Raw genomic sequence first — 19,178 nt, 5'->3', positions numbered from 1 at the left:
GGGCACTCCCTCCGTCTGGAGAAGAAAAGGTTTAGTCTAAAGGGGCGGCACGCCTTCTTTACCGTGAGGACTGTGAATTTATGGAACGGTCTACCTCAGGAACTGGTCACAGCAGGAACAATTAACAGCTTTAAAACAGGGTTAGATACATTCCTGGAACAAAATAACATTAAAGCTTATGCAGAATTATAAAACTACATCCCTTTCCCTTATCCCCTTACACCCTTCACTTCAATCCCCTGGTTGGACTTGATGGACGTATGTCTTTTTTCAACCATACTAACTATGTAACTATGTAACAGAACCTAACTGAAGGTTTTCCAACCAGTGTGCCTCCAGCTGTTGCAAAACTACAACTCCCAGCATACACGGTCTGTCAGTGCATGTTTTGAGTTGTAGTTTTGCAACAGCTGGAGGTTTGTCCCCCCATGTGAATGTACAGGGTACATTCACACGGGCAGGTTTACAGTGAGTTTCCTGCTTCAAGTTTGAGGTGCGGCAAATTTTTCACCGCAGCGCTAACTCCTAGAAAACTCACTGTAAACCCCCTCCTGTGTGACTGTACCCTAAAGCACTACAATACACTAACACAAAATAGAGGGTAAAACGCTACATATACACCCCCTTACACTGTTCCCCCCCCCCCCCCAAATAAAAATGAAAAACGTGTTGTACGGCAGTGTTTCCAAAATGGAGCCTCCAGCTGTTGCAAAACAACAACTCCCAGCATTTCCGGACAGCCACTGACTGTCCAGGCGTGCTGGGAGTTTAGCAACAGCTGGAGGCACCCTGTTTGGGAATCACTGACGTAGAATACCCCTATGTCCACCCCTATGGAATCCCTAATTTAGTCCTCAAATGTGCATGTGATCTCACTTTGGAGCCCTGTCGTATTTCAAGGAAACAGTTTAGGGCCACATATGGGGTATTTGCATTACAAATTTTGGGGGGCTTTTTCTCCTTTTACCCCTTATGAAAAGGAAAAGTTGGGGTCTACACCCGCCTGTTAGTGTAAAAAAAGAAAAAATGTTACACTAACATGCTGGTGTTGCCCCATACTTTTTATTTTCACAAGAGGTAAAAGGAAACATTTGTAACGCAATTTCTCCTGAGTACGGAAACACCCCATATGTGTACGTAAAATGCTCTGCAGGCGCACAAAAAGGCTCAGAAGTGAGAGCGCACTATGTACATTTGAGGCCTAAATTGGTGATTTGCACAGGGGTGGCTGATTTTACAGCGGTTCTGACATAAACGCAAAAAAATTAATACCCACATGTAACCCCATTTTGGAAACTACACCCCTCACGGAACGTAACAAGGGGTATAGTGAGCCTTAACACCCCACAGACGAATTTTTGTAAAATTTTGATGGAAAAACAAAAGAAAATTTTTTTTTTACTAAAATGCTGGTTTTACCCTAAATTTTTCATTTTCACAAGGGAAAATAGGAAAAAAAGCCTCCCAAAATTTGTAACCCCATTTTTTCTGAGTAACAACATACCCCATATGTGGATGTAGAGGGCTCTGCAGGTACACTACAATGCTCAGAAGAGAGGGAGCGCCATTGGGCTTTTGGCTTGAAAATTTGTCCAGATTTGAAGGCCACGTGTGTTTACAAAGCCCCCATAGTGCCAGAACAATGGACTCCACACACACATGTGACCCCATTTTGGAAACGACACCCCTCACGGAATGCTATAAGGGGTACAGTGAGCATTTACGCCACACAGGTGTCTGACAGATTTTTGGAACAGTGGTCCGTGAAAATGAAAAATTTAATTTTTCATTTGCTCAGCCCACTGTTTCAAAGACCTGTCAGTCAATGCTCACTGCACCCCTTATTAAATTCTGTGAGGGGTGTAGTTTCCAAAATGTTGTCACATGTGGGGGGGTCCACTGTTTTGGCACCACGGGGGGCTTTGTAAACGCACAAGGCCCCTGAAATCTATTCCAACCAAATTCTCTCTCCAAAAGCTCAATGGCAGTCCTTTCCTTCTGAGCATAGTAGTGTGCCAGCAGAGCACTTGATGTCCACACATGGTGCATTTCCAAAAACCATTTCAGTAAATTTTGCTTTCCAAAAGCCAAATGTGACTCCTTCTCTTCTGAGCATTGTAGTACGCCCGCAGTGCACTTGACATCCACACATGGGGTATTTCCATGCTCAGAAGAGATAGGGTTACAACGTTTTTGGGGACATTTTCTACTTTTACCCTTTGTAAAATTTTAAAATTTGGGGGGGAAACCAGCATTTTAGTGAAAAAAAAATTATTTACACATCCAACTTTAACGAAAAGTCGTCAAACACCTGTGGGGTGTTAAGGCTCACTGGACCTCGTGTTACGTTCCCTAAGGGGTGTTGTTTCCAAAATAGTATGCCATGTGTTTGTTTGTTTTTTTTTGCCGTTCTGGCACCATAGGGGCTTCCTAAATGTGACCTGCCCCCCAAAAACCATTTCAGAAAAACTCTCCAAAATCCCATTGTCGCTCCTTCCCTTCTGAGCCCTCTAGTGCAACCACAGAGCACTTTCTCTCTCTGGAAGACATCAGAGGGCTTCAAATTTCAGCAGCAATTTTCCAATTTTTCACAAAATTTTCAAACTCAGGGACCAGTTCAGGTTTGAAGTGGATTTGAAGGGTCTTCATCTTAGAAATACCCCACAAATTACCCCATTATAAAAACTGCACCCCCCAAGGTATTCAAAATGACATTCAGTCAGCATTTTAACCCTTTAGGTGTTTCACAGGAATAGCAGCAAAGTGAAGGAGAAAATTCACAATCTTCATTTTTTACACTCGCATGTTCTTGTAGACCCAATTTTTGAATTTCTACAAGGGGTAAAAGGAGAAAATTTATACTTGTGTTTGTAGCCCAATTTCTCCCGAGTAAGCACATACCTCATATGTCTATGTTAAGTGTTAGGCGGGCGCAGTAGAGGGCTCAGAAGCGAAGGAGCGACAAGGGGATTTTGGAGAGTACGTTTTTCTGAAATGGTTTCAGGGGGGCATGTCGCAATTAGGAAGCCCCTATGGGGCCAGAAATGCAAAAAAAAAAGCCACATGGCATACCATTTTGGAAACTAGACCCCTTGGGGAATGTAACAAGGAATAAAGTGAGCTTTAGTACCCCACAGGTGTTTCACGACTTTTGCATATGTAAAAAAAAATTTTTTTTCAATAAAATGTGTGTTTCCCCCCAAATTTCACATTTTTGCAAGGGTTAATAGCAGAAAATAGCCCCCAAAATTTGTAACCCCATCTCTTCTGAGTATGGAGGTATCCCACAAGTTGACCTGAAGTGCACTATGGTTGAACTACAATGCTCAGAAGAGAAGGAGTCATATTTGGCTTTTTGAGAGCAAATTTTGCTCGGGGGGCATGCCGCATTTAGGGAGCCCCTATGGTGCCAGAACAGCAAAAAAAAAAACACATGGCATACCATTTTAGAAACTAGACCCCTTGAGGAACGTAACAAGGAATAAAGTGAGCCTTAATACCCCACAGGGGTTTCACGACTTTTGCATATGTAAAAAAATAAAATAAAATGTTTCACTAAAATGTGTGTTTCCCCCCAAATTTCACATTTTTGCAAGGGTTAATAGAAGAAAATACCCCCCAAAATTTGTAACCCGATTTCTTCTGAGTATGGAGGTACCCCATAAGTTAACCTGAAGTGCACTACGGCGGACTACAATGCTCAGAAGAGAAGGAGTCATATTTGGCTTTTTGAGAGCAAATTTTGCTCGGGGGGCATGTCGCATTTAGGAAGCCCCTATGGTGCCAGAACAGCAAAAAAAAAAATACACATGGCATACCATTTTGGAAACTAGACCCCTTGAGGAATGTAACAAGGAATAAAGTGAGCCTTAATACCCCACAGGGGTTTCACGACTTTTGCATATGTAAAAAAAACTTTTTTTTTTCACTAAAATGTGTGTTTCCCCCCAAATTTCACATTTTTGCAAGGGTTAATAGCAGAAAATACCCCCCAAAATTTGTAACCCCATTTATTCTGAGTATGGAGGTACCCCATAAGTTGACCTGAAGTGCACTACGGGCGAACTACAATGCTCAGAAGAGAAGGAGTCATATTTGGCTTTTTGAGAGCAAATTTTGCACAGGGGGCATGTCGCATTTAGGAAGCCCCTATGGTGCCAGAACAGCAAAAAAAAAAAAACACATGGCATACCATTTTGGAAACTAGACCCCTTGAGGAATGTAACAAGGAATAAAGTGAGTCTTAGTACCCCACAGGGGTTTCACGACTTTTGCATATGTAAAAAAAAAAAAAAAAAATTCACTAAAATGTGTGTTTCCCCCCAAATTTCCAATTTTTACAAGGGTTAATAGCAGAAAATACCCCCCAAAATTTGTAACCCCATCTCTTCTGAGTATGGAAGTACCCCATAAGTGGACGTCAAATGCACTACGGGAGCTCTACAATGCTCAGAAGAGAAGGAGTCACATTTGCAAATTTTGCTGAAATGAGGGGGACATGTCGCATTTAGGAAGCCCCTATGGTGCCAGGACAGCAAAAAAAAAACACATGGCATACTATTTTGGAAACTGCACCCCTCAAGGAACATAACAAGGGGTACAGAGAGCCTTAACACCCCACAGGTGTTTGATAAATATTCATGAAGTGGGATGTGAAAATGAAAAATTAGATTTTTTTTTTTACACTAAAATGCTGGGGTTACCCCAAATTTTTCATTTTCACAAGAGGTAAAAGGAGAAAATGTCATTGTAAATACATTTCTGTGGAGTAAGGACACACCTCAAGTTTGGGCGTGCACACCGGTCTCAGAGGTGCCGGAGATCAGTCAGGGTCCTTGAGCTTTGGCTTTCTCCTATGGAGCCAGAACAGTGGGACCCCCCCCCTCAAGGGGCATTACATGGGGTAAATAACTGGGGTACACTAAGTAACTAAAATGGGGTACAGTGGGACATAAAATTATAAAACAGATTATGTTCCCAGAATCATGACCCAGAGCATAGCCAAAACAAAAAAATATGCCCGCCCCAAACCCTATGCTCTGAATCATCATTCTGGAATGTGATATGTGTGGCCATCCCTAACTTGTTGCCTCAAATGCGCACCCCGCTCAGGTGGAGAGAGAGCGCTGCGCATTTGAGGCAACATAAAAAGTCCCCGATGATAGTGACTCAGTGACCCATGACCCATTTTTTATAAAAAAAAAAATACCCCCAGAGGTCTTATCACTTTTTTTTTTTTATGTTTGTTTTTTTATTAAATTTTCTTTTGGGCAATTTAGTGGTTTTATGGGGTTAAAACTTGGAATGTACTCTGGACTTGGTACATTTATGTCAAATTGTGGAAAATTTAAATGAAGAGGGAAAATTTAGAATTCCATGGAAGTATGATACTCCCTGAAGCATTCCTTAATGCAGAGGCCCGGATTATCTGGGCAAGTGTCACATTGAGTGGTGGTGTCCTTCCGAATCCCCCTCTTGTAACACACTCTGCATCTTTTCTGGGCTCGTCCCTTATTTCCAGTGTGGGGGAGCTCACCTGGAAAGTGTTGGCCTGGGACGATCCTGGCACCTATTACTTCAGTTCCTTGGGAAGTCCGGCCTGCTCTTTCCCGGTCGCCAAAGATCAGGACCTTTAGGACTTCTTCTTGGAACTGGAGGAATGTCCCTGTGTTGCCAGCATACTGGGACAGTACAAAAGAGTTGTACATGGCAACCTGTACCATGTAGACCGCAACTTTCTTGTACCATACCCGTGTTTTCCGCATGGCGTTATATGCCTTGAGGACTTAATCAGAAAGATCAACTCCCCCCATATACCGATTGTAGTCCAGAATACAGTCGGGCTTGAGGACCGGTATTGTGGTACCTCGCACAGGGACAGGTGAGCTGCTGTTGCCATGAATAGTGGTCAGCATAACGATATCCCTCTTATCCTTATACTTGACTATAGGGAATAGGTGTCTTAACAAAATTTAGAGGGAGGCCTCTCTGGTTTTTCCGCACGGTCCCACAAGCGGACGTGGACTGGCGGAAAGGTATGTGAAGAGAGGAATGCTGGTATAAAAGTTGTCCACGTACACGTGGTAGCCCTTATCCAGCAATGGGTGCACAAGCTCCCAAACGATTTTCCCGCTAACACCCAGAGTGGGGGAACAATCTGGGGGTTCAATACGGGAATCTCGTCCCTCATACACTCTAAAATTGAGAGTGTACCCGGAGGTACTCTCACAAAGTTTATAGAGCTTCACGCCATACCGCGCCCGCTTCGAGGGAATATACTGGCGGAAGATGAGTCTCCCCTTAAAACTGATAAGAGACTCATCAACCGAGAGCTCCCTGAGGGGTACATAGGCCTCCAAAAATTTGGCCCCTAAGTGATCGATGACCGGCCTCACTTTGTAAAGCCGGTCATAGGCGGGATCACCTCGGGGTGGACATGCCGCATTATCTGCATAATGCAGGCATTTACAAATGGCCTCGAACCGCCTCCGTGTCATGACCATACTGTAAAGCAGGGTCTGGTAGAGGATGTCCCCGCTCCAGTACTGTCTGACACTTGGTTTTTTGACCAGGCCCATATGCAGCAAGAGGCCCCAAAACATCCTCATTTCTGCTGCATCAATGGCGCACCATTCATTGGACCTGGCCAAAAATTATGTACTGTGTGTGTGCTTGGTGTAACTATATATCACGGTGTGTGATTAGAAATCACACACCGTTATATGGGGGGGGAAAAATGCTGCAGCCAAAAAAAAAATGGGGGGGCTAATGCAGTGCCCTGAACCCCTAATAGGGCTCGGGTCACACTGAAAAACTGCAGAAGACCCATGGGGACCTATTAGAGGGTCGGGGGGGAATTTAAAAAAAACTTTTTTTAACTTTATTTTTTACTATTTACCCTACCTTTCCCTGGCTGTATGCTTTCCCTGATCTATGGGGGGCTTCTTTTCTTCTCTGGGGGCTCCGATCTCGGCAGAGGGGGGGTCCCCGGCTTCTTCCAGCAGCTCTGACCGCTGACTGAACTCAGCCAGCCGCGGGAGCTGCAGGAGGATGCTGTTAACTCCTCCCCTGCCGGTTGCTATTGGCTGGACGTCCAGCCAATAGCAGCGATCCTAGGGCGGTGGCGAAATCGCCACCTCCCCATAGATACAGTGGGTGATAGGGGGTATATCATACACCCCCGATCACCTTGTATCTCTGGGTCAGCAGGTCGCACGTGACCCGCATCGCCGAAATAGACGCAAATGGCATGTGTGAATTCACATGCAATTTGCGGCGATCGCCGACATGGGGGGGTCTAATGACCCCCCTGGGCATTTGCACGGGATGCCTGCTGAATGATTTCAGCAGGCATCCTGGTCCGATCCCCGCCCGGCGCACGGCGGCGACCAGAACTGCCCATGACGTAAATGTACGTCCTTGGTCCTTAAGACCCAGGGTGTCGGGACATACCGTTACGTCACGGGTCCTGTAGGGGTTAAAGTAAACTGAGACATCTTGTTCTGTACAGATCACTCCCAGCAGTTTCCCTCTAAGAAACGCAGACAGGGTTACAGTGAAAGGTAACACCAGTGTATAGATAACAGAGGTAAACACAATAGCTGTTGCTCAAACTCATCCTTAGCTAAGCTAAGATTTCCTGCTCTATACAGATCCCTTCCCAGCATTCTACCCCTAATAAACACAGAAAGGGTTACAGTGAAAAGTGACATCATATTCGAAAAATACACGTTTTAGTATACGGCTCTAATCAGTAAAAAATCTAGATGATACATTTTTCTCATAGGAGAAAAAATATTGTTTGCTTTACAATCATATGTTCTGTATTCTCTATAATATATTGCGTTTTCCATCTCTGTTCATTTTCCTCCTATTATCCCACCCCGCTCCCAAACGATGAATAGAGATAGAGTAGTCATAAGGAGTTGATGGGTTTGTATTTGCTTCTGTGAACAAGCATTTTCCGTAAAATATTTAATTTGATGTGATTTTTTTCTCTTGAATTTATCATCTAGAGACTTTACTCATCATTAGTGGTTAATCCAGGAGATATTGGACCTCTAAATCCAGAAAAAAAAGGTAGGTCTCAGAAAATCTGGTAATCTCACCAAAGTAAATTCTTTGCCTAAAACTGCTTTAACAAAGTTCTTATGTGTGAATTTTAGTATTCTTATTTGGGCTGCCAAACCATAGTGTAGTATTGAATAATGGAATAGTATATAAAACGGATAAAATAATACAAGAAATAGAATAAAGATTATTTTGTATTTTGAGAAGAAATGTCAAAAATATTGCAGGTACAGGATATATTGTTCTTTAAAAGATATATATATATATATATACTGTGCTCTGTACTGTCGTGTATTCTTGATTAAATAACATGAGCAATTTACTTAGTATTTACATAAGTAATTTACTTTTCATAACATTTTAAAGGGGAACTCCAGTGGAAACAAGTGGAAAACAAATGTTTTAAAATGAACCGGTGACAGAAAGTTAAACAGATTTGTAAATGACTTCTAAATTAAATAAAAAAATCTTATCCTCCCAGTACTTTTCAGCTGCTGTGTACTACAGAGAAAATTGTGAAGTTCTTTCTAGTCTGACAACAGTGCTCTCTGCTGACACCTCTGTCTGTGTCAGGAACTGTCCCGATTAGAAGCATATCCCCATAGCAAACCTATCCTGCTCTGGACAGTTCCTGACACGGAAAGAGGTGTCAGCAGAGAGCACTTCCTGTGAACACAACAGTTCAGTGTGAGCAGCGTGCGGGTGTGTCCCTTGTTGAGCTCCACAAACTTCCAGCAGATCAGACCAGAGCAGGTGATCCATCCGCCTTCCCAGGAGTGTGTCAGGCTCCTGGGGAGAGCCTCCCTGCATGGAGCCCAGGGCCTCCACCTCCCGTTCTTCAAGGCTGGCGGGGGGTGGAGAGCAAACAGCAACAGCCATTCCGGCCCGGGGGAGAAGATCTGGCAGAGTCTACAGTAATGCAGGCTCTGCTCCCCCGGCAACGGGTGCAAGCCAGAAATCTGGTGGAAGGAAGGCACGGAGGAAAAGCTTGGAAATGTGGGCTGAGAGAGGGCCCAAGGAATCGAGCGCAATATACTGCTCCCACATGGCCACACGGTTTGCGGAATATGACCAGTGTGGCAAGGAGATGAGGATGGCCAGAGAGGATCTTCGTGTTGCTCAGAACCTGGCGAACACAGCATCCAAAAAGAATAGGCCAGAGCTGAAAAAGAGGATTACAGCTCTGAAGAGTGAGATTGCAAAGCTGGATGAGAGGAGAGCAGAGATACTTGAGGGGAGCGGTCTCTTAAAGGAGAAGCTGGTGAATGGAGACCGGTTTGCCGCCATGAAATCCCCAGGTAAGGAGGAGGTGGATGATGGGGAGAGTAGTGGCGGTGAAGAAAGTGAGGATGGTGGTGAAGGTGTAAAGGAGGTGGAAGAAAATTCACAAGTGGTGGAGATGGATGCTGTTCCTGTAGCTACTCCCTGTGACACCCAAGACAGCTACATCGAGCCAGCACAGGTGGCACTACCATCAAGTGATAGTGAGGAGGATGATGTGGAGAGTGCGGCTGGGGGTCTATTAAGGGCGATTGTTATGCAGGAGTCCCCAGCCCACCTCCAGAACTTTACCTTTGGAGACGACCAGTGTGAGGATGTGGTGGTGAAACGTAAGGCAAAGAAACAAAAGACCCAGGAAACAGTGCAGTACGTGTTTGTTCCTTTCCAGCAGTCTGGGCCAGCTGCAAAGCTGGTTCAGGCTGCTGGGTCCCCCAGACTGCCAGACTCTGTTTCTGTGGTGGAACGGAGCCAGCATAGGGGATACAGCATGGCGTCAGAAAAGGCTGCGGACGCAATAGATATGAAGCCCACCCATCTTGCCGGTAGGGAGGGGCAGGATGGGCTCATGGTGGGCAGTGGCGGGGTAAGCTATGCTGCCGTGTGCTCAGGGGGCGGTTCCCCGAGTGCTGTGGGCATTACCGGCACTGCGGGCCACTTCCCTTTGAGGGGGGGGAGTGTCCGGGTGCCGGTGGAGGAGAGTGGTAGGTCTGTGTGCTCGGGGGGCGGTCCTCCAAGTACTGTGTATTCTGTGGGCGCTGCGGGGCACTCCTCTGTGAGGGGGGGGAGTGTCCGGGCGCCGGCATCATCCACAGAGCCCGTGCAGTCGGGCAAAGCAGGTGCTGGCACTGTGGGAGGAGCTGGGGTGTGCCCGGAGATGCAGCCCCAGACTCCGGAAGTGACTTCAGCCAAGGAGAAGGAACTATCAGCATCGACCCCGGCAGCTAAGCCAGAAAAGAAAAGTGTAATAAAACCTGCAACACTACAAGTCCCAGCCAGCCCAGAATCTGTTAGTCAGCATAAGAGTGCAGGATGTGAGAATGAGTGTGGAAGTGTTGTGGAAAAGAGGAGTGTCAGTGGAGTGAAGGATGGTGGGAGCATTTGCAACAGCGCCTCCTGGAGGCTCTACGCAGGGGTGACAGGTCGATCCAGGTAGAGGGAAGGGGTGAGGTCGACCTGTCTTTCTGGATAGAGAGGCATGGTTTGGGGGCTTTCCGAGAGAGGAATGGGGGGGTGGTCTGGTCCCTCCCGACATCCGGGCAGGACAATAACCGTAGGAATGTGGTCCGTCTGATTTGGAGGGGCGAGGATGCGTGCCCACCTCGCGCAAAAGTGGTTGAGCTCCTCCTGCAGATGGAATTCAGGGCGAGTGACATCTTTGCTCTGATTCACCCCTATGGTTCGTCTGAGTTTGACGTCAGTTTCGTTCGGCCGGAGGGTCTTGAACTCTTCTGGTCGAACTACGAAGTGGCGAAGAACGAGCCCGGCTGCCGGGATTTCGCCGTAAAGGCGATTTCCCGTCAGAACTCTGTCAAGAAAGTGACCGTTTTGACCCGTAACGAGTCACTTTCTTGTTATGACATCATGACCTGGCTCGGACGGTATGGGGATGTGACGGACATGCCCAAGAAAAACTTTGATGAGCACGGGATCTGGTCCGGGGCCTGGACGTTTTCCGTCAAACTCAAGCGTTCAGGGAGTACAGTTGCCCACATTCCGTCAGCTGCCTTCCTTGGACGTGACAGGATCCAGGTCTTCTACCAGGGGCAGCCTAAGGTCTGTCACAGGTGTGGCAGCCCCACCCACTTTAGCGCAGCCTGTACTGTGCAGGTCTGCGCTTTGTGTGGTGGGGTGGGTCATCTGGCCGCATCCTGTCGGCAGATCCGGTGCCACCTGTGTGGTGTCCTCGGACACCCTTTCAGCCGTTGTCCTAGCGCCTTCGGCCGTGCATCGGCCGCTCCGGCTGAGGAGAGCTGTGAAGTTGCCTCGGCTGGGGAGGGCACGGGCAGGGATGGGGGCGCAACAGGGCTAGTGAGGAGGAAAAAGGGCCCCGCCAAACTAAGGCGGGAGGAAAATCGGAGGAGGAGTAGGGAGCTGGAGAGTGCCCAGGTGGTGGGGGTAGCTCCAGCCCCTGCTCCAGAAGCTGGCCCTGTAACCACTGAAGCCCTGGAGGAGGACGTGCTGGATGAGGAGGTCAGGAAGCTGCGCAAAGAGGAGGGCAATATGGCCGATACTTCCGATTCCTCCCACTATGAAAGTGTGGATGAGGAGAGTGGAGAGAGGCCTAAAAAGAAAGACAAGGGCAAAAGGAAAGGGAGAAAGAAGAGGTCAGAGCCCTCTGTTCCCTGTACTACGGGCCAGATCCAAAACGGAAACCTGATTGCCCCCCCTCTGATTGACCTGTCAAACCGGTACCTCGTCCTCGATGCCATCTCCTCCCCCTCCTTGGAGGGTGAAGGTGAGGGCGGGGTGCCTAGGGAGAAGGAGCCTCTGGGGGGAACTGGGCCCTGTCCTATTGAGGCTCCTTCCTTGGAGGGCAGGGCTAGACCGGGGCCGGACGTAGACGGGGATCAAATGGACCAAACTGAATCAAAAAAAAGAACTAAGAGTGGTCCTGCCCTCTCATCTTCTTCAGGGGATGAGGGGGCTAAAAAGAAGGGAAAGAAAAAGTAAAGGGTGTGGCCGTCTAATTTAATCACCCTGTATGGCGGCACTCACCCCATTGACGCTGGCATCTATTAATTGTGCCAGCATAAAATCTGATACGGCTAGATTCGCAGCCTTTGATTTTCTCGGCCGTGTTGAAGCCGACATTTTCTTTTTACAGGAGACCAGGTTGTCAGATCTAGCCTCTCTGGTAAAAGCCAGAAGAGAGTGGAGGCGCGGTCCCTCCCACTGGTCTCTTGCGGCTGAGCCGTATAGTGGGGTGGCGGTCCTTTTTACCGCTCCTGTTGAATGCCGACGGGTTATTGAATTAGAAATGGGGAGGTGCCTGATCTTAGATGTCTTCATAAAGGGACAAGAGCTCCGGCTCATTAACATCTACGCCCCGCAAACTAAGCGGGGCCGTAAAGATCTCTTTATGAGGATTAAGCCCTTTCTTTTTACGAGTCGGCAAGTGATCTTTGGAGGGGACTTCAATAATGTCACGAGGTCCCAAGATCGGAGAGGCTCCAATGGTCCGCTGACTTGTGATAGTGTGGCACTGATTAGCATAACTAGAGAAGCTCGCCTAGAGGACGCCCACATCCGGAGCCCCTCGGGCCACGCGGGTTTCACCTATCATCAAGGTAGTCGCAGGTCTAGGATAGATAGGTTTTATTTAAAGGAGGAAGCCGTCTCTTCTGCAGTGTCCGTGGTTGAGGTGGAGTTCTCCGATCACTGTATGATTTTGTTTTCCCTGAATGTTTCAGAGACCCCCCGGATGGGAAAAGGTTATTGGAAGCTGAATTCGTCCCTCCTGGAGGAAGCGGAGATAAGACAGTCCTTTGAGGATTTTCTTCAGAGTCAGGTACCTTTACTGGACCTATGTAGTAGTAAGTCAGAGTGGTGGGAGATATTCAAGAAGCGGGTTGCGGGGTTCTTCCGCCAGCTCTCGAGCCTCAGGTCCCTGAACATCGCTTGTATCAGGGTCTGAGGAGGAAACTCGAGCTTCTTGTCTCGACTGGAGGTAGCCGAGAGGATATCTCCAGAGTGAAATCCTTGCTGATGAGGTGTCAGTACGATAGACACGCATCTTTGGTTTTTGAGAGGGATTACGGGAAGTACCGCTCGCCCGACCCTTACAGAAACTGTAAGATGTCAGTGAGTAGTAAAGTCATTTCAGGACTGATTGATAGTACAGGATCTCTGAATCGGTCCAGATCAGGGATCTTGGAGGTCGTCAGATCCTTCTACTCGCACCTCTTGGGGAGGAAGGATCTAGATCGAGACAGGATGTCGGTTTTCCTGACTGAAACCATTCCTGAGCCAGGGGTAGACCCCTCTCTTGATGTTTTGGCAGAAGAAATCAGGGAAGAGGAAGTGAGACTGGCGATCGAGGGGCTCGCCCCCAAGAAGTCGCCAGGTCCGGATGGCTTAACATTCGAGTGGTACAGGACCTTTAAGGAGTCTTTAGCTCCCCTCTTGACTGAGGTATTCAATGAGTGTCTCTCCTCTGGTACTCTGCCGAAGTCAATGAGGAGGTCAGCCCTGATTCTTCTGTCAAAGGGTAAAGATCCTAGCCAGATTGAGAATTGGAGGCCCATAGCTCTTCTCAATACGGACAGGAAGCTTCTGGCCAAGATACTGTTTAATCGGCTGGTGAAGTTTGCACCCCGGCTCCTTTCGGGGGCTCAGCACTTCTCTGTTCCAGGCCGAAGCACCTTAAGTGCGGTCCTTAGTGTCAGGGAGGCAGTGGAGAGGAGTAGTGCAGGTCTTTGGAAGGGGTACTTGCTGTCCTTGGATCAGGCCAAAGCATTTGATCGGGTAAACCACAAGTACCTATGGTCCGTCCTCCTGAGATATGGCTTACCAACTACTTTTGTTAATTGGCTTAAGATCTTGTATGCAGGGGCAGAGAGTTTCCCGCTGGTGAACGGGTGGTCTGGCCGCTCTTTTGAGGTGGGGTCCGGAGTCCGTCAGGGTTGTCCTTTGAGCCCGCTTTTATACGTGTTCGCAATCGATCCCTTCATCCTGAGGGTAGATTGTGGGCCGTTGGCGGGAGTCGGGATGAGTCTGGCGGAGCCAGCTGTCACCCAGTGAGTGGTGGCGTACGCTGACGATGTCACTATTTTCGTCTCCACGAGAGAGGAGGTCGGTGTGGTGATGTCGGAGGTGGACCGCTACTCGGAGGCATCCGGGTCTAAGATCAACCGGGATAAGTGTGAAAGTCTCTTTTGTTAAATAACAAAAAAGAAAAAGAAAAAATGTGTGTATGTAAATATGTATGTATGTGTATGTATGTGGATATATATATATATGTATATGTATATATATATATATATGTATATATATATATATATATATATATATATATATATATAGTATGTAAAAAAGGAAAAAAAAATATATAGATGTATAAAAAAAATAATATATATTTTGTTATCCAAGTTGGATTATTTTGTTACGGCAGCTAGCCATATTTATTTATTTATTTATTTATTTATTTATTTATTAATTATTTTTTTGTTATTAGGGGGGGGGGGGCAGTGTGGTTATGTTTCCTAGTTTGGATATTTTTAGTTTTTGATCCCAGCGAGGAAAGCTTTATTTATGTTCATTAGGTATGTGTGTGTGTGTGCGTGTGTTGGACTATAGTAGGTAATGATTTATTTATTTATTTTTGGTTTATCTGGGCTGGCCGGTTAGGGAGGTTTAAGTTGTTACTTTGAGATGAATAGTTTGTTTTTATGTTCAGTTTTGTTAATTTTGTTACAGTGAAATGAACTTGTTTTGTGTTTTGTACTTTTATAATAAAAAAAGAGTGTCAGCAGAGAACACTGTTGTCAGACTGGAACTTCACAAAATTCTCTGTGGTATATCTGCAATATACAGCAGCTGTTAAGATTTTTAAATCAAAGTAATTTACAAATCTGTTTAGCTTTCTGGCACCAGTTGATTTGAAAACATTGTTTTTTTCCACCAGTGTTCCCCTTTAAGTTATATTTATTTCTACACATTGAAAAAGACATGTATGTATTTTAATATTTGGAAATGTTCAAATTTTATCTAATTTAGTCTTATGTGCTTACCTCTTTTTGAAGCATTACAAAAAGACCTAAGCAGTAAGGAGATATGGGACATTTTGGAAGTACCTGAGGGGTCAGAATTTGATGACACTTCAGATCAGAGAGAACAGCCTAAGTAAGTACTGCAAGTTATTTAAAATATGAATATACCTGGCAAAAACAATGATTTCTTCTTTTTGTCACAGATATGAGATACTTTTTAAGCAGAAAGTTGGAAGTGAAGATATCTTTTTGGGCATGAGTCGAAAAGACCCATCAACAGTCTGCTGTGAGGATTTGGTGGTAAGCAATTAGTTTTATACAATACTGATGTTGTTGTCTAGCTAATGGTATAATTTATTTACCAAAAAATCTTTAACCCTTTAATGCACCATGACAAACACAAAGGATTGTGATAGTGTCCAGCTTTTCAACACAGCCATGCTCTTGCTGCAACAGAAGTTTACCCCAATAGAGGCCACAATCAAAAAAAAATAAAAAATAAAGTAAAAAATAGGCAAAACACTCATTTCAAATAAATCCCTATATTATCACAGTGGGATTGCGGAGTACCGTTGGTCTCCATGGCAACCAGAAACTGATTAAGCCTGATCATGGCCTCCAGATCTGCCAGATACAGAAGCCTGTGAGGCCTAGCCTCCCCAAAACTAATAAAAAGTCATATGTACCCCTTAATATTACCAATTAACCACTTAAGGACCAAGGACGTACGCGTACGTCCTAGCTCCCTGGTACTTAAGGACCAAGGACGTACGCGTATGTCCGTGGGAATTTTGGTCCCCAGACCGGGGTGACTGCTGAGGTCGATCAGCAGACACCCCGCGCAAATGCCCAGGGGGGGGTCATCAGTCCCATGTCGGCAATTGCTGCAAATCGCCGGTGAATTCACACCGGCGATTTGCGCCGATCCCGGGTCATACGGGTCTATGGTGACCCGGAAAATAAGGGGGATCAGGGTTGTCCAAGACACCCACAATCCCCCTGAAGGGATAGGTGACACCCCTCCTATCACTGCTATTGGTTTTCTAGAAGCGACGACCAATAGCAGATCGGGGGCAGGTGGTTAACTTTCGGTTTCCCCGTTCTGCCCACCCACAATAGTCGGGGCAGAACGGGGAAACTGAGGAGGACCGACGCCGAAGGTCCACTTACCCATAGGATGCGGCAGCGGGCGGCGATCGGTGGCAGAAGAGGACGGCGATTCGGCTCCCTGGTGCAGACTACAGAAGCCGGTGAGTTGCCTAGCAACATCTGGAGGGCTACAGTCTGAGACCACTATACAGTGGTCTCTAAACTGTAGCCCTCCAGATGTTGCCAAAATACAACTCCCAGACAGCTGTTTGCTGTGTGGGCATGCTGGGATTTGTAGTTTTGTAACAGCTGGAGGGCTACAGTTTGGAGATCACTGTACAGTGGTCTCTAAACTGTGGTCCCCTAGATCTTGCAAAAATACAACTCCCAGCATGCCCACATAGCAGTATTTTGACTGGGCATGCTGGGATTTGTAGTTTTGCAACATCTGGAGGGCCACAGTTCGGAGATCACTGTGCAGTGGTCTCTAAACTGTGGCCCTCCAGATGTTGCAAAACTGCAAATCCGAGCATGCCCAAACAGCAAACAGCTGTCTCGGCATGCTGGGAGTTGTAGTTGCGTACCTCCAGCTGTTGCATATCTACATCTCCCAGCATGCCCTTCGGCGATCAGTAGATGCTGGGAGTTGTAGTTTTGCAACAGCTGGAGGCACACTGGTTGGAAAATACTGAGTTAGGTAACAGAACCTAACTGAAGGTCTTCCAACCAGTGTGCCTCCAGCTGTTGCACGGTCTGTACAGGGTACATTCACACAGGCAAGTTTACAGTAAGTTTCTTGCTTTAAGTTTGAGCTGCGGCAAATTTTTGGCCGCAGCACAAAATCCTAGTGGGAAACTCACTGTAACCCGCCAGTGCGAATGTACCCTGAAAACACAATACTACACTACACTAACACATAATGAAGGGTAAAACACTACATATACACCCCCTTACACTGTCCCCCCCAATAAAAATGAAAAACGTATCGTACGGCAGTGTTTCCAAAACGGAGCCTCCAGCTGTTGCAAAACAAGAACAGCCACCCTGACAGACACCCTGTTTGGGAATCACTGGCGTAGAATACCCCTATGTCCACCCCTATGCAATCCCTAATTTAGTCCTCAAATGCGCATGGCGCTCTCTCACTTCGGAGCCCTGTCGTATTTCAAGGAAACAGTTTAGGGCCACATATGGGGTATTTCCGTACTCGGGCGAAATTGCACTACAAATTTTGGAGGGCATTTTCTCCTTTTACCCCTTATGAAAAGGAAAAGTTGGGGTCTACACCAGCCTGTTAGTGTAAAAAAAGAAAAAATGTTACACTAACATGCTGGTGTTGCCCCATACTTTTTATTTTCACAACCGGTAAAAGGAAAAAGAAGACCCCCAAAATTTGTAACGCAATTTCTCCTGAGTACGGAAATACCCCATATGTGGGCGTAAAATGTTCTGCGGGCACACAAAAAGGCTCAGGAGTGACAGCGCACTATGTACATTTGAGGCCTAAATTGGTGATTTGCACAGGGGTGGCTGATTTTACAGCGGTTCTAACATAAACGCAAAAAAATAAATACCCACATGGGACCCCATTTTGGAAACTCCACCCCTCATGGAACGTAAATAGGGGTATAGTGAGCCTTAACACCCCACAGGTGTTTGACGAATTTTTGTTAAATTTGGATGGAAAAATGGGAAAAAAAATGCTGGTGTTACCCTAAATGTTGTAACCCCATTTCTTCTGAGTAAGAACACACCCCATATGTGGATGTAAAGTGCTCTGCTGGCGAACTACAATGCTCACAAGAGAGGGAGCGCCATTGGGCTTTTGAAGAGAAGGCTTTTGAAGATTTGTCCGGAATTGCCAGAAAATTTGCCACGTGTGTTTGCAAAGCCCCCATAGTGCCAGAACAATCGACCCCCCCCCAAATTATCCCCAAAATTTGTAATCGGATTTGTTCTGAGTATGGAAATACCCCATGTGTGGACGTCAAGTGCTCTGCTGGCACACTACAATGCTCAGAAGAGAAGGAGCACCATTGAGCTTTTGGAAAGAGAATTTGTTTGGAATGGAAGTCAGGGGCCATGTGCTTTTACAAAGCCCCCCGTGGTGCCAGAACAGTGGAACCCCCCACATGTGACTCCATTTTGGAAACTACATGGCCCCTGACTTCCATTCCAAACAAATTCTCTTTCCAAAAGCTCAATGGTGCTCCTTCTCTTCTGAGCATTGTAGTGTGCCAGCAGAGCACTTGACGTCCACACATGGGGTATTTCCATACTCAGAACAAATCCGATTACAAATTTTGGGGATAATATACTTCTATTACCCCTTGTAAAAATGTAAAATTTGGGAAAAAAACTGCATTTACGCATCCAACTTTAACAAAGTTTAACAACTTTAACAAACACATGTGAGGTGTTAAGGCTCCCTGTACCCCTTGTTACGTTCCTTGAGGGGTGTAGTTTCCAAAATAGTATGCCATGTGTTTTTTTTTTTTTGCTGTTCTGACACCATAGGGGCTTCCTAAATGCGACATGCAGCCCAAAAAACTATTTCAGAAAAACTCACTATCCAAACCCCATTGTCGCTCCTTCCCTTCTGAACCCTCTACTGCACCCGCCAAACACTTGACATACACATATAAGGTATTTCCTTACTCGAGAGAAATTGGGTTACAAATTTTGAGAGGATTTTTCTAATTTTATCCCTTGTAAAAATAAAAAAACTTGTTCTACAAGAACACGCGAATGTAAAAAAATGAATTTTTTGAATTTTCTCCTTCACTTCGCTGCTACTCCTGTGAAACACCTGAAGGGTTAACACACTTACTGAATGTCATTTTGAATACTTTGAGGGGTGCAGTTTTTATAATGGGGTCATTTATAGATTATTTCTAATATGAAGGCCTTTCAAATCCACTTCAAAACTCAACTGGTCCATGAAAAATTCCGATTTTAAAATTTTTTTGAAAAATTGGAAAATTGCTGCTGAACTTTGAAGCCCTCATATGTCTTCCGAAAGTAAAAACA

General features: G+C 46.0%; 1 protein-coding gene across 1 annotated transcript in view; it reads left to right on the top strand.

Annotated features, from left to right (window-relative positions):
- The window catches only part of DNAAF6 (dynein axonemal assembly factor 6), a 90,747-nt gene that overhangs the window by 63,059 nt on the left and 8,510 nt on the right, over positions 1-19,178 (top strand). Inside the window, exons 4-6 of the mRNA XM_056540851.1 lie at positions 8,016-8,079; positions 15,093-15,192; positions 15,263-15,359. Coding sequence (XP_056396826.1) covers positions 8,016-8,079; positions 15,093-15,192; positions 15,263-15,359 — 261 coding nt within the window. The remainder of the gene's footprint in view (positions 1-8,015; positions 8,080-15,092; positions 15,193-15,262; positions 15,360-19,178) is intronic.

This window comes from Hyla sarda, chromosome 9 (genome assembly GCF_029499605.1).
Source record: "Hyla sarda isolate aHylSar1 chromosome 9, aHylSar1.hap1, whole genome shotgun sequence".
Classification (NCBI taxonomy): Eukaryota; Metazoa; Chordata; class Amphibia; order Anura; family Hylidae; genus Hyla; species Hyla sarda.
The sequence above is the reverse complement of the archived record's forward strand: the minus strand, read 5'-3'. Positions and strand labels throughout refer to the sequence as shown.